The 15,810-nt window shown below is 47.1% G+C and overlaps 1 protein-coding gene across 1 annotated transcript; it reads right to left on the bottom strand.

Annotated features, from left to right (window-relative positions):
- Positions 1-269: 269 nt before the first annotated feature.
- Positions 270-13,657, bottom strand: AP1M1 (adaptor related protein complex 1 subunit mu 1). The gene is made up of 12 exons (XM_071578090.1): positions 13,558-13,657; positions 11,961-12,117; positions 11,512-11,579; positions 10,845-10,975; positions 10,571-10,718; positions 8,071-8,197; positions 7,229-7,371; positions 5,635-5,706; positions 5,224-5,382; positions 4,524-4,649; positions 4,240-4,315; positions 270-2,325 (listed from the first exon to the last, which is right to left on the bottom strand). The coding sequence occupies exons 1-12, from the start codon at positions 13,597-13,599 to the stop codon at positions 2,303-2,305; spliced, it is 1,272 nt and encodes a 423-aa protein (XP_071434191.1). The 5' UTR covers positions 13,600-13,657; the 3' UTR covers positions 270-2,302.
- Between the last annotated feature and the right edge of the window lie 2,153 nt (positions 13,658-15,810).

Here is a 15,810-nt window from a genome sequence, read left to right as displayed (position 1 = left end):
CACATTCTGCCAGTGGATGAAGAGCAGGGGTGTTATTTTGCTTTGTGATCATCAGTTTTAGGGTACCCAGGTGGAATTCACAGAGAACAATAAAAAAGCAGTGATTCTGTCAGTATTTGGTGAATAAATCAGGATATTGATACTTCAGCTTTTATAAAATTCTGTCCCACTTATCCAGGCCTCACATGAGAACAACTGACAGCACTCAAAGATTAGAGGTTGCACTGGGGTGGATCAAACTGAAAAAAGAGCAAGCCAGGTACAAATGATTCAAAGAGGCCTTTCTGCCCTTTATTACTTTCTGGACAAGCACAGCTGATGCCCCATCATGAAAACAGAGTGAAATTGCAACAAAACATGAGCAAACACAGTTCTGGTCCGTGAGGTCCAACCCTCAAGAGAAAACAAAGCTCTGAAGAGTCACATTTTACAGGCAGAATTAAAGCAAACACTTTGAAGAATAAAGTCAGCAGAAAGTGATTTGTCAATCAGTTACAGTTTTAATATAAAAATGTTTAAGTCCAGTCATAAGATTAATTGTTCAAATAAAGATGAGTAGTGGAACCAAAACCTTGAAGGTGATTTGGTTTCAACATCTTGGGTGACAAACACAGTAACTTTACTCCAGAACACACCTCTCCACACCTGCAGTTGCCCAAAATCAGGTGTCTGGTTGTTGTCAGGCACCACCAGACATGAGATTTCCTGAGGAAGATCTTCTGTGATGTCACAGCAGCTGCAGCTCGGGAGAATTCAGCTGATTTTCTGCCATTGTATGCACAGATGTGTCTACAAGGACTCAGTGAGGGCAGTGACTGAAACACCTTCTCACTCTTTGTGGACACCCCTGGACTCCCCCACCAGCACTCAGTGGATCACATCCCATGTGCAGACACAGATATTTAGATTCTGATGGTTTAACAGCTGTCAGAACACCAACTTCAAGCTAAAATGTCCTAAAAATTGTGTAAAGAAAATACTGATAACCGTCACAATTTTCCTGAAAAAAAAAATCCATGTAACTGTGTACACCCATGCCAGCTGTAGCTTCTTGGAAAAAAATGAACTGGCATGGAAAAAAAAGTAGTAATATCTTCAAGAATAACATTGTGAACTGTTATTCATTCTGCCACAAAGTTAAGAGTAAGAGCTGCTTACAAACAGAAAAGACTGAGAAAAAAAAAGCATTTCCCCTTTGGGCAAATAATGTTAAACAATTCTAGAGAACTACAGCAAAAAGGGAAGTATTTGCCCTAAATTAACAGGAAGGCAAGCTGGAAGAAAGATGGCAACTGTATTTTTATCAGTCTCTTCATAGAAAACAATTTTCAGGAAGAGGTTGGAGTATATTGCTATTATCTGGGAAAATAATAACAAACCTCCATCCTCCCACTGAATTTCATCACCTCTAAAATTGTTTTGGTCTTTTACCAGTTAGTTCCTAAGCTTTATGACTCTATATTACAGTTTGGAACCTGTGTGATGAACAGAAACTAAGAAGAGCAAACACTGGTCAGTTGGCAGAGGTTTCCAGGCCCTGGGGCTGTGCCAGGGTTGGAACTCTCCACTTGCATTTTGCCTGACTGGAGCCAGCAATCATCCTCCTTCCACTGAGAGCTTCTCACAGACACTTCCTCCTGTTCTCAGTTAACTTAGTCTTTCACAAACCTCTACTTTTGTTTCCCAACCCTTCACTTGAAGCTGTTTCCTCACATTAATTCCTTTGAAATCATGCAAACCCAGCAAATTGTATTTTTCAACTTTGGGTAATTTCAACTCATATTTTGTAATTTTTTTATAAGTTAACAGAGCTCTGAATGACTTAAGGCACCCAAATGCCCAGAAAAAAAAAATAAATACCTTGGGCTAAATACAACTATGTGTTCAGCAGTCATTTCATTGCACAATCATCTCCCTAATTTGTAACACAACTCTGCCAATGTCTTTAGAGAACCCAAAATACAAATACTCTGTGACTGTAACGGACAAGGCATCAACAAGACATTCCCAAGGTTCATTCTGGATCCTGGCTCCTCAAGGTAACTGTTACTCCTGAAGGAAATCAGCCTTTAGCAGCAAGATCAGCATGTTCTAAGAATGAAATAAATATTCACACAATCAATACTAATGGTTCAAAAGCTCAAACACATTATTGAAAACAATAAATTCCCAATCGTTCTCCTGCCAATCCAAGACTGCAGAAATGAGACCCTTGGCAACAACATTCACAGCTCTCAAGACCACAGAAGATTCTGCAGAGGAATTCTAGGCCTGAAGTTTTGTTGTCTGCCTGTGAGTTGGTTTACTGTGTTCGGAGCTGGTAATCTGGAAAGGGAAATAAAACCAGTTTTAGTAATTTGTCTCATTAAAGGTAGTAAAGCAGAGCAGCAAATTGGGATAAAGTGATACATTGTTATGTTAATATATATTAATACAAGAATATATAAGTATCAATAAAACACTGAGAGGGGAATGGCCTTAAACTGAAGAGGGGCAGGTTTGGATTAGATGTTAGGGAGAAATTCTTCCTTCTGACTGTGGGGACAGGTTGGGCAGAGCAGCTGTGGCTGCCCCAGCCCTGAAGTGTCCAAGGCCAGGCTGGACAGGGCTTGGAGCAACCTGGGACAGTGCAAGGTCTCCCTGCCCATGGCAGGGGATGGGATAAGAGGACTTTAAGGTCCCTCCCAACCCAAATCATTCTGGGATTCAATGACTCTGTAAAATAAACCCAGATTTTTGCTTAGAATGGTTGTGAGAATGAGCTCTAAAGGGATAAAGGTAATTGTGGGCAGTCATGTTTAAATGCCAGAAAAAAAATTAATTAGAACAAAACCAACAACAAACAAAAGAACCCAACCCACAAACCCCAACAACAAAAAAGGCAGCAACCAAAAAAATACCCAAACCAAATCCTATCACTTTTACTACCTAAAAGTCTAGTATCTTTTAGTAGACTGTCTAGAATATCAGAAAGCTGGCAGTATGATGTGTGTGTGTGACTATATAGTGAATATTGTGTGTGGTTTTGTATTTACCTCACCAAATTCCAGCCTAATTAGAAAACACTTGAACAGCATTACTGCTCTATCCCATTGGGCCCTTCCTTAAGGCACCAAAAAAGGGGTCTAGGAAAAGCAGCATAACAGTCTCTCTCTCTCTCTCTCTCTCTCTCTCTCTCTCTCTCTATCTATCTATCCATCCATCCACCTATCTATCCACCCACCCATCCATCCACCCACACATCCCTCCATCCATCCACCCTTCCATCCACCCTTCCATCCATCCATCCACCCATTCATCTACCCATCCATCCACCCATCCATCCATCCATCCATCCATCCATCCATCCATCCATCCATCCATCCATCCATCCATCCATCCATCCATCCATCCCTCCCTCCCTCCCATCCATCCATCCATCCATCCACCCACCCATCTCTCCCTCCCTCCACCCATCCACCCATCCATCCCTCCCATCCATCCACCCATCCATCCCTCCATCCATCCACCCATCCATCCCTCCCACCCATCCATCCACCCATCCATCCCACCCATCCCCCCATCCATCCATCCATCCATCCATCCATCCATCCATCCATCCATCCATCCATCCCATCCATCCATCCATCCACCCACCCACCCATCCCTCCATCCCTCCCTCCCATCCATCCATCACATCCATCCACCCACCCACCCATCCCTCCCTCCCTCCCTCCCTCCATCCACCCATCCCTCCCTCCCTCCCTCCCTCCCTCCCTCCCTCCCTCCCTCCCTCCCTCCCTCCCTCCCTCCCTCCCTCCCTCCCTCCCTCCCTCCCTTCCTCCCTCCCTCCCTCCCTCCCTCCCTCCCATCCATCCATCACATCCATCCATCCATCCACCCACCCATCCCTCCCTCCCTCCCTCCACCCATCCATCCATCCATCCATCCATCCATCCATCCATCCATCCATCCATCCCTCCCATCCATCCATCCACCCATCCATCCATCCATCCATCCATCCATCCATCCATCCATCCATCCCTCCCATCCATCCATCCACCCATCCCTCCCTCCCACCCATCCATCCATCCATCCATCCATCCATCCATCCATCCATCCATCCATCCATCCATCCCTCCCTCCCTCCATCCACCCACCCATCCATCCCTCCATCCCTCCCTCCCAGGTAGTTTCAGACCCAGGAATATCATTTTCAATATGTAGTTGTTATTCTGGAGAAATAAAATACTCTCTTACCTCCATTCTGGGTGATGTACCTGACCCAGGGCAGGGCCTGGTAGCCACTTTTCTCAATTATCTTTAAGTAACGAACCTGGAAACAAAGATCTGTAAGACACAAACTCTCCCATGTTGGCCAAGCTGTGTTCAGCAAAAAAGAAAAAGAACAAAACACACTTTTGACCAAAAAAAGGATGGTTCATGTCTAGAACTGAGCAGGGATCACCAGGAAGATGAGAAACACCTCGTGTGTTACAGCCCAGCATGTGAATTTATCAGGATTTCTGTTTTCAGCTACTAACCTGGATTCCTGAAGTGGTGAAATAGGGAATCTCAAACTTCACACTGATGGGAGGTTTTCCTTCCTTGTCTTCAGCTTCAACACTTGGAAGTCCAAAGTGAGCTCTCATCAGGTATTCTTTTCCACCCTACCCAAAAGGGACAGATTTTTTTTTCTTGAAACAAAACAAATAAAAGAACACCCTTGCAATGATAAAAATGGTTTTATTACTGTCAAAGTGCTTAACTCCACTATTCATTCCAGTTCCCCTCCAGGGCTTCAAAATGACACATTTTTATTAGAAAAATGCTTTTTGTTTTTAAAGATGCAGATCCAACCTGAGGCATAAATTCTTTTTTTCCAGCCTAACACTCAGGAATTCAGATGAAATGGTCACACCATTAGCAGTGGATGGAGCTCATGCTTGTGGAACCACCAAGAAGCAGAGCCTGACAAAACTCCAACAGCTGCTGCTAAAGCCAGGCCAAGGATTACACCATCCACAGGCACCACTCAGAAATCTACTCTCTAACCTGGTTCTGAAAAACTATCCCAGTGAAACAAATTTAAACAAGTTCCTTCACCCACAGAAAAAGAGGAAGAGGCCAGTACTGCCTGTCTAATGCTGCTGGAATTTGCTTTAGGCAGAGCCTGACCATCAATGAAATATGGATGTCAAGTAATTATTACACTATTGGGTGATGAGAGTAAAAATAACTTACTGGAAAAGATTTAATGGACCAGACAATTTCACTGTTCTCTGGAACCCATTTGACACTTCCAACAGTGGTTTTAAACTTGGGCGAGTCGGCGTCGTTGGGAACTGGGATGTGAATCTCCACATTGTTGGCAGTTGATCGACGCTTAAATTGACTTTTTGCCTAAAGAAGAAACAAAAATCACCAGAAAAGCAGGTCCTGAGTATTTCCTGGTTTCAGCTGTGAGACTGAGCTCCCCTCCACCCCAACTGGCATCCTGAGAACCACAACACTGACTGGAATTTAAGTGTTCAAAGAGATCCAACCCCACGGAAATATGAAATACTTGTATAAAAATGCACATGCTGATGTTCAAGCTCTGAAAACAAACAAAAGAAGACTGAAATTGGCCATAATTATTGGAGGGTGTCTGACCTTGATCATGTACTCGATGCGGCTGTGGGAATGTTTCTCAATCACAGACTCAATCCAGATCAGGGGTTTCACCTGAGGGGCAAAGAGAAGCCACTTCACAGCTCTGGGTTTTACCTTGACACAGTCACTGAAATGTTGCTTCCCCAGAAAGCTCCACTCACCGTGTGAACCCCACAGAAAATGGAGCCTGTGGTGTTCAAAGTGACAAAAAGATGTGGTTTTACTTAAAGTAAATAATTCTGCAAATGAGCAAGCACTGATATATCAATGAGCAAATGTTACAAGAATCACAGGCTTAAAAATGTGTGGCTCAGATTAATCCCCAGGAACAAACACTTGCATAGGAAAGAGTTGATAGTTTAACATACCATGGACTGAACCACAGCAGTTCAGTCCCCAGTATGAAGCTCTAAAACCCCCTGTAAGACATAAAAATAACTCTAATTCAAACTATTGCTCTTAAAATAAAAAATTAAAAGTTTATTGCATCTATGGACCTTCTGTAGATTGAATTTTTCCTTTTCTGAAAGGGAAGCCATCCTTAACATGGGGCTGGCATACACCAATGAAATTAAGGAATAAATTCTGTTGTAAAGCACAATGAATTGTTACACTGACATTTAATCATTTAGTTAGATTAAAAATTAGCCAGAGTATTTCAAAAAGTTTCAATAGTAGTTGAAACTACTACAGGCTGGGCACAGAGTGGCTGGAGAGCAGCCAGGCAGAGGGACCTGGGGGGACTGAGGGACAGGAAGCTCAACATGAGCCAACAGTGTGCCCAGGTGGCCAAGAAGGCCAAGGGGATCCTGGCCTGGATCCAAACTAGCATGGCCAGCAGGCCCAGGGCAGTGACCCTTCCCCTGGACTCTGCCTTGGGGAGGCCACACCTTGAGTGTTGTGTTCAGTTCTGGGCCCCTCAGTTCAGGAAAGAGATTGAGGGGCTGGAGCGGGGCCAGAGAAGAGCAACGAGGCTGGAGAAGGGACTGGAGCACAAGTGCTGTGGGGAGAGGCTGAGGGAGCTGGGAATGTTCAGCCTGGAGAAGAGGAGGCTCAGAGGTGACCTCAGCACTGTCTGGAACTGCCTGAAGGGAAGTTCTGGCCAGGTGGGGGTTGGTCTCTTCTCCCAGGCACTCAGTAATAGGACAAGGGGGCACGATGGGCTCAAGCTCTGCCAGGGGAAATTGAAGTTGGAGATCAGAAAAAGATTCTTTACAGAGAGAGTGCTCAAGGATTGGAATGGGCTGCCCAGAGAGGGGGTGGATTCCCCATCCCTGGAGGTTTTTCAGCTGAGCTTGGCCGTGGCACTGAGTGCCATGATCTGGTAAAGGGACTGGAGTTGGACCAAGGGTTGGACTTGATGATCTCGGAGGTCTTTTCCAACCCAATCCATTCTATGATTCTGTGATTCTATGAAAATACAGAGACATTGCCAAGTTATTTCTTCATCCAAAAGGAGCACAAAGTTTTGCTGTTAACACTTGACTTAAAAACTCCTGTGCTGCCAAGCTTTAAGGAAAATAAAAAAAGGGAAAGCCATTGTGTGGCTACAACCTAAAGCATTGCCATTTAACAAAGCCAAGTCCAGACTCACGTGGGTGTTCAGACGATACGACATGAGCTCAAACTCCCCGTCAGGAGGGATGAACGAGATGGTTCGGTCGTTCTCAAAGCGGGACAGACGGACACACTGGTGGAACTTCACATCCTCCAGTTCTACTGACTTGCTTTTCCCACCTGGCAGAAAACACACAGGTCAAGGTGCTGCACAGATTTATGGCCCAAGACTCACTGCAGCAGAGCTGCTGCCTGCTGAAATTCCTCCCTTTTGGGCAACACTTTCTAGGGCGTGGAAGGGATTGCTCCCATGCTGGGCACTGCTCAGACACCTCAAATCCTGTGTCCAGTTTGGGGGCCCTGATGCCAAGAAAGACATTGAGGGGCTGGAGCATGACCAGAGAAGGGAATGGAGCAGCTGGAGCAGCAGGAGCAGCTGAGGGGGATCAGCCTGGAGAAAGGAGGCTCAGGGGGGACCTTCTCACTCTCTGCAACTCCCTGACAGGAGAGGGGAGCCGGGTGGGGTTGGGTTGGGTTCTGCTCCCAGGGAACAAGGGACAGGACAAGGGGAAACGGCCTCAAATTATGCCAGAGAGGTTCAGGTTGGACATCAGAAAGAATGTCTTCACTGGAAGGTTGGTCAGGCATTGGAAGGGGCTGCCCATGGAGGTGGGAGAGTCCCCATCCCTGGGAGTCCTCAAAAGCTGACGTGGATGTGGCACTTGGGGACACGGGGTAGGGGTGAGCACGGTGTTGGACTCAATGATTTTAGGGGGCTTTTCCAGCCTTAACGATCCTGTGATTTCCATGCTCCCCAAGCATCTCCAAACGTAAGACTCGAGATGATCCCGATTATCCCGACAGCAGCAGAACACCCACGGCCTGTGTTATCGAAGAGAACTTTGTCGTTGAGGCCCAGGCGCAGCTCCGGCATCCCCGACAGGAACACGCGCATCTTGATGGAGCCGACGATCTCGCTCCGTAACACGTTCCCGTTGGCACTGACCTGAACAGAGATGGGCAGAAAGGGAAGGCTGAGCTGATGGGATGTGTCTGGACATCAACAACACTCCCACCCATCCCCATGGCCTGGCTTTTCTTGGATGTGCTTCTCACGTGGAATTAATCCATGTCGCAGGTTTGGCTTAGCTGTTACCAACCCTGGACTGGCCTCCCTTCCCACTCCCAGAACTTTCCCAGCAAAGGAAAGGAAAAAAAACTGAAAGGAAACACACTCAAAAGAAACTGAACTGAATAAAAAGAATTAATCATATTTTCTAACATTTACAATCACACTGTATACACAGTATGTAGGATCCCACCCCCAGGGAAAAGGGGAAAAAGGGGACTGATCAACCAGAAAATTGAGAAGAAAACAAAACCAAACCAAAAGAAACAAAGGAATCAGACAAAGACAATTAAAAACCTCAAGGAAGGGGAACAAGCATGAAACAATCTCAGCCAGGACAGGAGAACCACCAATAACCAGAGGGATCAGACTCCAACCACTCCCAGGAGCTCCCCAGCCAAGGAAGAAGGAAAGCCTAAACCCCTCCCTCCCCTGCCACCTGGAAGACACGTGTGGAATATTTGTAACCTCCTTAGATACAATGGCTACTGAGGAAGCCATGGGGCAAACCATTACAACCCAGTCCAGTGGAACTGGATCAGGGGCAGGCTGATGACACCAAGCTGGGAGGGAGTGTCGATCTGCTGGAAGGCAGGAGGGCTCTGCAGAGGGATCTGGAGAGATGGGCTGATTCCAATGGGATGGAGTTCAACAAGGCCAAGTGCAGGTCCTGCCCTTTAGCCACCCCATGCCCTGCAGCGCTCCAGGCTGGGCACAGAGTGGCTGGAGAGCAGCCAGGCAGAGGGACCTGGGGGGACTGAGGGACAGGAAGCTCAACAGGAGCCACCAGTGTGCCCAGGTGGCCAAGAAGGCCAATGGGATCCTGGCCTGGATCCAAACTAGCGTGGCCAGCAGGCCCAGGGCAGTGACCCTTCCCCTGGACTCTGCCTTGGGGAGGCCACACCTTGAGTGTTGTGTTCAGTTCTGGGCCCCTCAGCTCAGGCAAGAGATTGAGGGGGTGGAGCAGGGCCAGAGAAGAGCAACGAGGCTGGAGAAGGGACTGGAGGTGGCACTGAGTGTCCTCTGAAACACCTCCAGGGACAGAGAATCCAACATGTCTTGATCCAACCCCACTGTGATCACCAGCCCAGGGCACAGAGTGCCAGAGTGATCCCAGTGGGGTTGGATCAAGGGTTGGACTTGATGATCTCAGAGGTCTCTTCCAACCCAACTGAGAAGAGCAACGAGGCTGGAGAAGGGACTGGAGCACAAGTGCTGTGGGGAGAGGCTGAGGGAGCTGGGGGTGTTCAGCCTGGAGAAGAGGAGGCTCAGAGGTGACCTCAGCACTGTCTGGAACTCCCTGAAGGGAAGTTCTGGCCAGGTGGGGGTTGGTCTCTTCTCCCAGGCACTCAGCAATAGGACAAGGGGGCACGATGGGCTCAAGCTCTGCCAGGGGAAATTGAAGTTGGAGATCAGAAAAAAATTCTTTGCAGAGAGAGTGCTCAGGGATTGGAATGGGCTGCCCAGAGAGGGGGTGGATTCCCCATCCCTGGAGGTTTTTAACCTGAGCTTGGCCGTGGCACTGAGTGCCATGATCTGGTAAAGGGACTGGAGTTGGACCAAGGGTTGGACTTGATCATCTCGGAGGTCTTTTCCAACCCAATCCATTCTGTGATTCTATTCTATGATTCTGTGATGGCACAGACAGAGGAGGAGAAAACATATTCAAAAACCATATTGAAAAATCATCAACATAAAAGGTTATTTGTACTGACTGTCCCTGACTCAATCTTAGTGGCATTGCTTTACAGCACACCAGCTACACTCCTGTGGGGGTGAGTGCAGGTGTATCCCTTATGGAAAGCTGTTTGGAGTTCTACCTGAAAGAGCACAGAGCCACCTGGAGTGTGTGTGGTGGCCTGTGGCCAGTGAGAGGCTGTGGTGTGTGCAGGGGGAACTGGTTAACCAGTTATGTGAGAATGCATAAAAGGAGTGGACAGTACTGTGTGAGAGTCAGTCAGATCTAGATCTCCTGCTGTAATAGGAACTTCTGGGAACTCACTCCTTCTATTATGTGCTATGAAGAACTGTCTGGTAACCTATCCTGAATAAACTCTCTAAGTTGTGAGCCTTCTGATCAAGCCTTCTGATGTCTGCTGTGCCTGAGCTCCTCTGACCATCAGTCCACAGCCCAGCTCGGTACAAGGGGCTCCCCCTACACACTCTTTTTATTGTGTTTTCACACAAAAAGCCCTTTTCAAACACTTCCTACTACAATTCCCACTAAGAGTCCAAGCTCAAGGCACCCACCAGAAGGTTGACAGACTCTATGACATCCAGGAACACCTCGTTTTTCCGGTATTTTATTCCTTCTGACCTCCAAGAAACAGCATTTGTAACAGTGGCTGGAGGACGTGGGGCTCCAGTCTCAAGTTTGTGACCCTCCTGAGTGATGTACCTGGCATGAAAAACAGGAAATTTCATCTTTTTTGTAATTAGAACAAGCCAAAACATGTGTTTGCCCATGGGAGGATGCTCAAAACTCTCCAAGGGCTTTGCCAGTGGGATGCAGAATGATACTCACTCTTGTAGAATTTTACTGTCAGTGGTTTGTGGGTACCCAAAATCCATAAGCTCATCTAACAACTCATAAATAATAACAAAATTATCCCTAATGCTCTCCTCTTCCAGCTCCTTGAAATACTCAGAAAAAACCTGAAACAAAAGGACAGAAGGGAGAGGGGGAATGGACACGAACTGAGCAGGCACAGAACACACAGAATGTATTCCTGAATCTACAATAATCACTTCAGAAACTTCCAGAGCAACCCCCACACCTCACAAACAGCACTCTCTGCTCAGGAAACCCACCTCTACTAAAACACAGAGAGGAGCAACTCTGGCATGAAAAATATTTATTCTGCAGGAAATATTTTTCACAGCAGGTAGAGATGAACCAAACACAGGCTCTGTGTGATGCACCACAACTCATGCACCAAGTCACAACTCTCCCCTGGGTGCTCAGTCTGTGCAGCTACTTACAGCATCTGCCCCATCCTCTGCCTACTCAGCTACACAATATCAGTGCTTTTATTAGTGGTTAGGGAGACAGCTCTACAAAACAACCAAATATAAAGTAAAAAGGCTGTTGGCAGAGTTCTTTAAAAGCATAAAAATCTCTTTGCACCTCTACTGAGATCAGGGTTACACTGAACTGAAAACAGAGGCCAATTCCAAAATTTCATACTCACCTGAACTACTTTATATAAAAATGAAAACACCAGTGATATACAAGCATTCTTCTTAGAAGTGGCAACAACTGATAGAGGATGTTCAGGAAAATGCATTCAGAAAAAAAAAGAAAAGGTTTAATAAGTGCATTTCAAAAGGCCTTTAGGCAATTAGAGTTGGCCAGAGGAGTTAATTACTTAACAGCACCTCTGATCTAAGCAGATAGGAAGATATGCAAGCAGGAAATAATTAGAGTCAAATTAATATACACAGTTTTAGCACCTTATGCTGCTGGTGGACATCACACCATGCAAGGCATAAAAGAGTTTTATTTGAGACATAATCAATTCCATTTAATATAATCAACTTTATTTAATCTTCTTATGTGGCTTCAGCCATTCCCCAAGCTGCATTTTGGCCTAAAGGAGGAGCAGCCCTGGCCCTTCAGCACCTTCAGCACAAAGGATACGATACAGGTTGTTGTGTTTGATCCACATAAACCGAACCCCTCCGTGGGCCAGGATGGGAGAAAGTGTCCCCTCCTCCTCCTTTTCCATCAGGATGGGCATAAAATGCTCCACCTCTGACATGTCCACATCTCCCCGGTAATTCCGACAGATCAGAACCTGCACAGGGAGCACCAGACATTGGGTTTTGTACTTTGGAAAGGTCTTAGCACAGAACACAAACACCTGAAAGGCCCCTCCAAAGCCACCCAGCTCCCCTCCAGCCTCCACACATTTGTAAGTGCAAATCACAAGGCCAAAATACTTTGCTGATGAGGATGCAAACAACAGGCACTCAGCAATAGGACAGGGGGGCTCAAGCTCTGCCAGGGGAAACTGAAGTTGGAGATCAGAAAGATCCTCTTTGCAGAGAGAGGAATCAGGTATTGCAGAGAGATCTTCTTTGCTGAGAGAGTGCTCAGGGATTGGAATGGGCTGCCCAGAGAGGGGGTGGATTCCCCAGCCCTGGAGGGTTTTAAGGTGAGATTGGATGAGTGCCATGATCTGGTAAAGGGACTGGAGTTGGACCAAGGGTTGGACTTGATGATCTCAGAGGGCTTTTCCAACCCAATCCATTCTATGATTCTATGGATGTGGCACTGAGGGAGAATCCACCATGTCTTGATCCAACCCCACTGGGATCACCAGCCCAGGGCACGGAGTGCCCTGGGCTGGTGATCCCAGTGGGGTTGGATCAAGGGTTGGATTTGATGATCTCGGAGGTCTTTTCCAACCCAAGTGAGAAGAGCAACGAGGCTGGAGAAGGGACTGGAGCACAAGTGCTGTGGGGAGAGGCTGAGGGAGCTGGGGGTGTTCAGCCTGGAGAAGAGGAGGCTCAGAGGTGACCTCAGCACTGTCTGGAACTGCCTGAAGGGAAGTTCTGGCCAGCTGGGGGTTGGTCTCTTCTCCCAGGCACTCAGCAATAGGACAAGGGGGGCTCAAGCTCTGCCAGGGGAAATTGAAGTTGGAGATCAGAAAGAAATTCTTTGCAGAGAGAGTGCTCAGGGATTGGAATGGGCTGCCCAGAGAGGGGGTGGATTCCCCATCCCTGGAGGTTTTTAACCTGAGCTTGGCCGTGGCACTGAGTGCCATGATCTGGTAAAGGGACTGGAGTTGGCCCAAGGGTTGGACTCGATGATCTCGGAGGGCTTTTCCAACCCAGCTGATTCTGTGATTCTATGGATGTGGCACTGAGGGAGAATCCACCACGTCTTGATCCAACCCTACTGTGATCACCAGCCCAGGGCACTCCGTGCCCTGGGCTGGTGATCACAGTGGGGTTGGATCAAGGGTTGGACTTGCTGATCTCGGAGGTCTTTTCCAACCCAATCCATTCTAAGATGGGAAAACACGCAGCTCCTCTGAAGCAGCGACGGCAGAGACGAATCCCCCTTGGCCCCGCTCCCTGCGAGTGCCCCGGCCCCGCTCGGGAACAGCCGGGGGCGGTGTCGGGGCGCGGAGCGCGGCCCGGACGAACCCCGGCCCCACAGAGCGGACGGGGACGGTGGCTCCGCTCCCCCCCCAGCCCGGTCCCGCAGAGCCCCCGCGGTCCGGCCTCACCTTCCCCTTGAGGTCCAGCACATACACAGCGCTGGCCGACATTGCCCCGAGCCGGCCCGGGCCGCGTCCCGCCCGCTTCTCCTTCCGCTTCCGCCGGCGGTTCGGCGGAAGTGACGTCACGGCGCGTAGCGATCCGAGCGGGCACGGCGGGCGGAGGGACACCGGGAGCATCCCATAAAATAGTCCCGCGACGCTTTTCCCGGGGGATTTTGCCGTGGGAACGGCCCAGGAACGCTGGGGCAAAGCGAGGGGTTTGCTCACACAGCCCCCGGTGGGGCGAGACGCTGCCTAGGCCGAGGTGGGAGCCAAACTGAGCTCCCAGGGCTCATCCAGAGGGGCCCAAATTCGGGTGGGAAAACGATTATTGTCATGGAAAACAATTATTCCCATGGAAAACAATATTCCCATGGAAAGCAATTATTGTCATGGAAAACAGTTATTGTCATGGAAAATAATATTCTCATGGAAAACAATTATTCTCATGGAAAAAAAGTATTTTCATGGAAAACAATTATTCTCATGGAAAACAATATTGCCAAGGAAAACAATTATTCCCATGGAAAACAATATTCCCATGGAAAACAATTATCGTCATGGAAAACAATTATTTTCGTGGAAAATAATTATTCTCATGGAAAACAATTATTCTTATTGAAAACAATTATTCTCATGGAAAACAATATTCCCATGGAAAACAATTATTCCCAAGGAAAAAATTATTCTCATGGAAAACAATATTGTCATGGAAAACAATATTCCCATGGAAAACACTTATTGTCATGGAAAACAATTATTCTCATGGAAAACAATTATTCTCTTGGAAAACAATATTCTCTTGGAAAACAATTATTCCCATGGAAAACAATTATTCTCATGGAAAACAATTATTGTCATGGAAAACAATATTCTCTTGGAAAACAATATTCTCTTGGAAAACAATTATTCTCATGGAAAAAAAGTATTTTCATGGAAAACAATTATTCTCATGGAAAACAATTATTCCCATGGAAAAAATTATTCTCATGGAAAACAGTATTCCCATGGAAAACAATTATTCTTATTGAAAACAATTATTGTCATGGAAAAAAATTATTCTCATTGAAAAAATCATTGTCATTGAAATCAATTATTCTCATGGAAAACAATATTCTCTTGGAAAACAACATTCTCTTGGAAAACAATATTCCCATGGAAAACAATATTCTCTTGGAAAACAATTCTTCTCATTGAAGAGCAGTGAGTGGAGTTTGAAGCTCAAGCTCCAGGTCATCCCTCACAGGGCACTGAGACTGTAAAGCCCTTCCAGAACTTCACACACAAATTTTATTCCTAAATCAGCACCAAAACAAGGGATGAAAGCAGCACTTTAAAAACTTACATCCAAGTTGTGAGTTGCAGCAGATCCCTCAGCTTTGGAAGAGCTCTGGATGGGAATATGGTTATAGACTAAAGTATTTATTGCAAAGTTGCCAAGCCTGGGGGTGTTGCACAAATCCAGCAGCCCATCCATAAAACCTGGACGTGCTCAAAGCTCGTTAATGAATAAGGAATCAATTAATGCTTTCCTAGCATTGCACTTTTTCTTTTCATTTAAAGGGTTCCCTTTTTGAAGATCAGTTTAATGTTAAGAATAATCTGAGTTTGCTGAGAGCTAATTAAATGAGGCACCAACTCTCCTTGGCCTGGTCTTGCTCCTCAGAGCACTCTGGGGCTCCAGGAGTTGCTTTCCCTGAGCAGCAGAGCCAGGAGCCACCCCAGCCCTGCTTTGGGGTTCAGCTCCCTGTTCTTCTGGTGCTCCTGTCAGTGCCTGGAGGTGCCACAGCACCCAAAGTGAATCATAGAATCATAGAATGGATTGGGTTGGAAAAGACCTCTGAGATCATCAAGTCCAACCCTTGAGCCAACTCCAGTCCCTTTACCAGATCATGGCACTCAGTGCCACGGCCAAGCTCAGCTGAAAAACCTCCAGGAATGGGGAATCCACCCCCTCTCTGGGCAGCCCATTCCAATCCCTGAGCACTCTCTCTGCAAAGGATTTTTTTCTGCTCTCCAACTCCAATTTCCCCTGGCAGAGCTTGAGCCCATCGTGCCCCCTTGTCCTATTGCTGAGTGCCTGGGAGAAGAGACCAACCCCCAGCTGGCCAGAACTTCCCTTCAGGCAGTTCCAGACAGTGCTGAGGTCACCTCTGAGCCTCCTCTTCTCCAGGCTGAACACCCCCAGCTCCCTCAGCCTCTCCCCACAGCACTTGTGCT

The sequence above is a fragment of the Pithys albifrons genome, chromosome 27, assembly GCF_047495875.1.
Source record: "Pithys albifrons albifrons isolate INPA30051 chromosome 27, PitAlb_v1, whole genome shotgun sequence".
NCBI lineage: Eukaryota > Metazoa > Chordata > Aves > Passeriformes > Thamnophilidae > Pithys > Pithys albifrons.
Note: the sequence above shows the minus strand (reverse complement) of the source record. Positions and strands in the feature narration are given on the sequence as shown.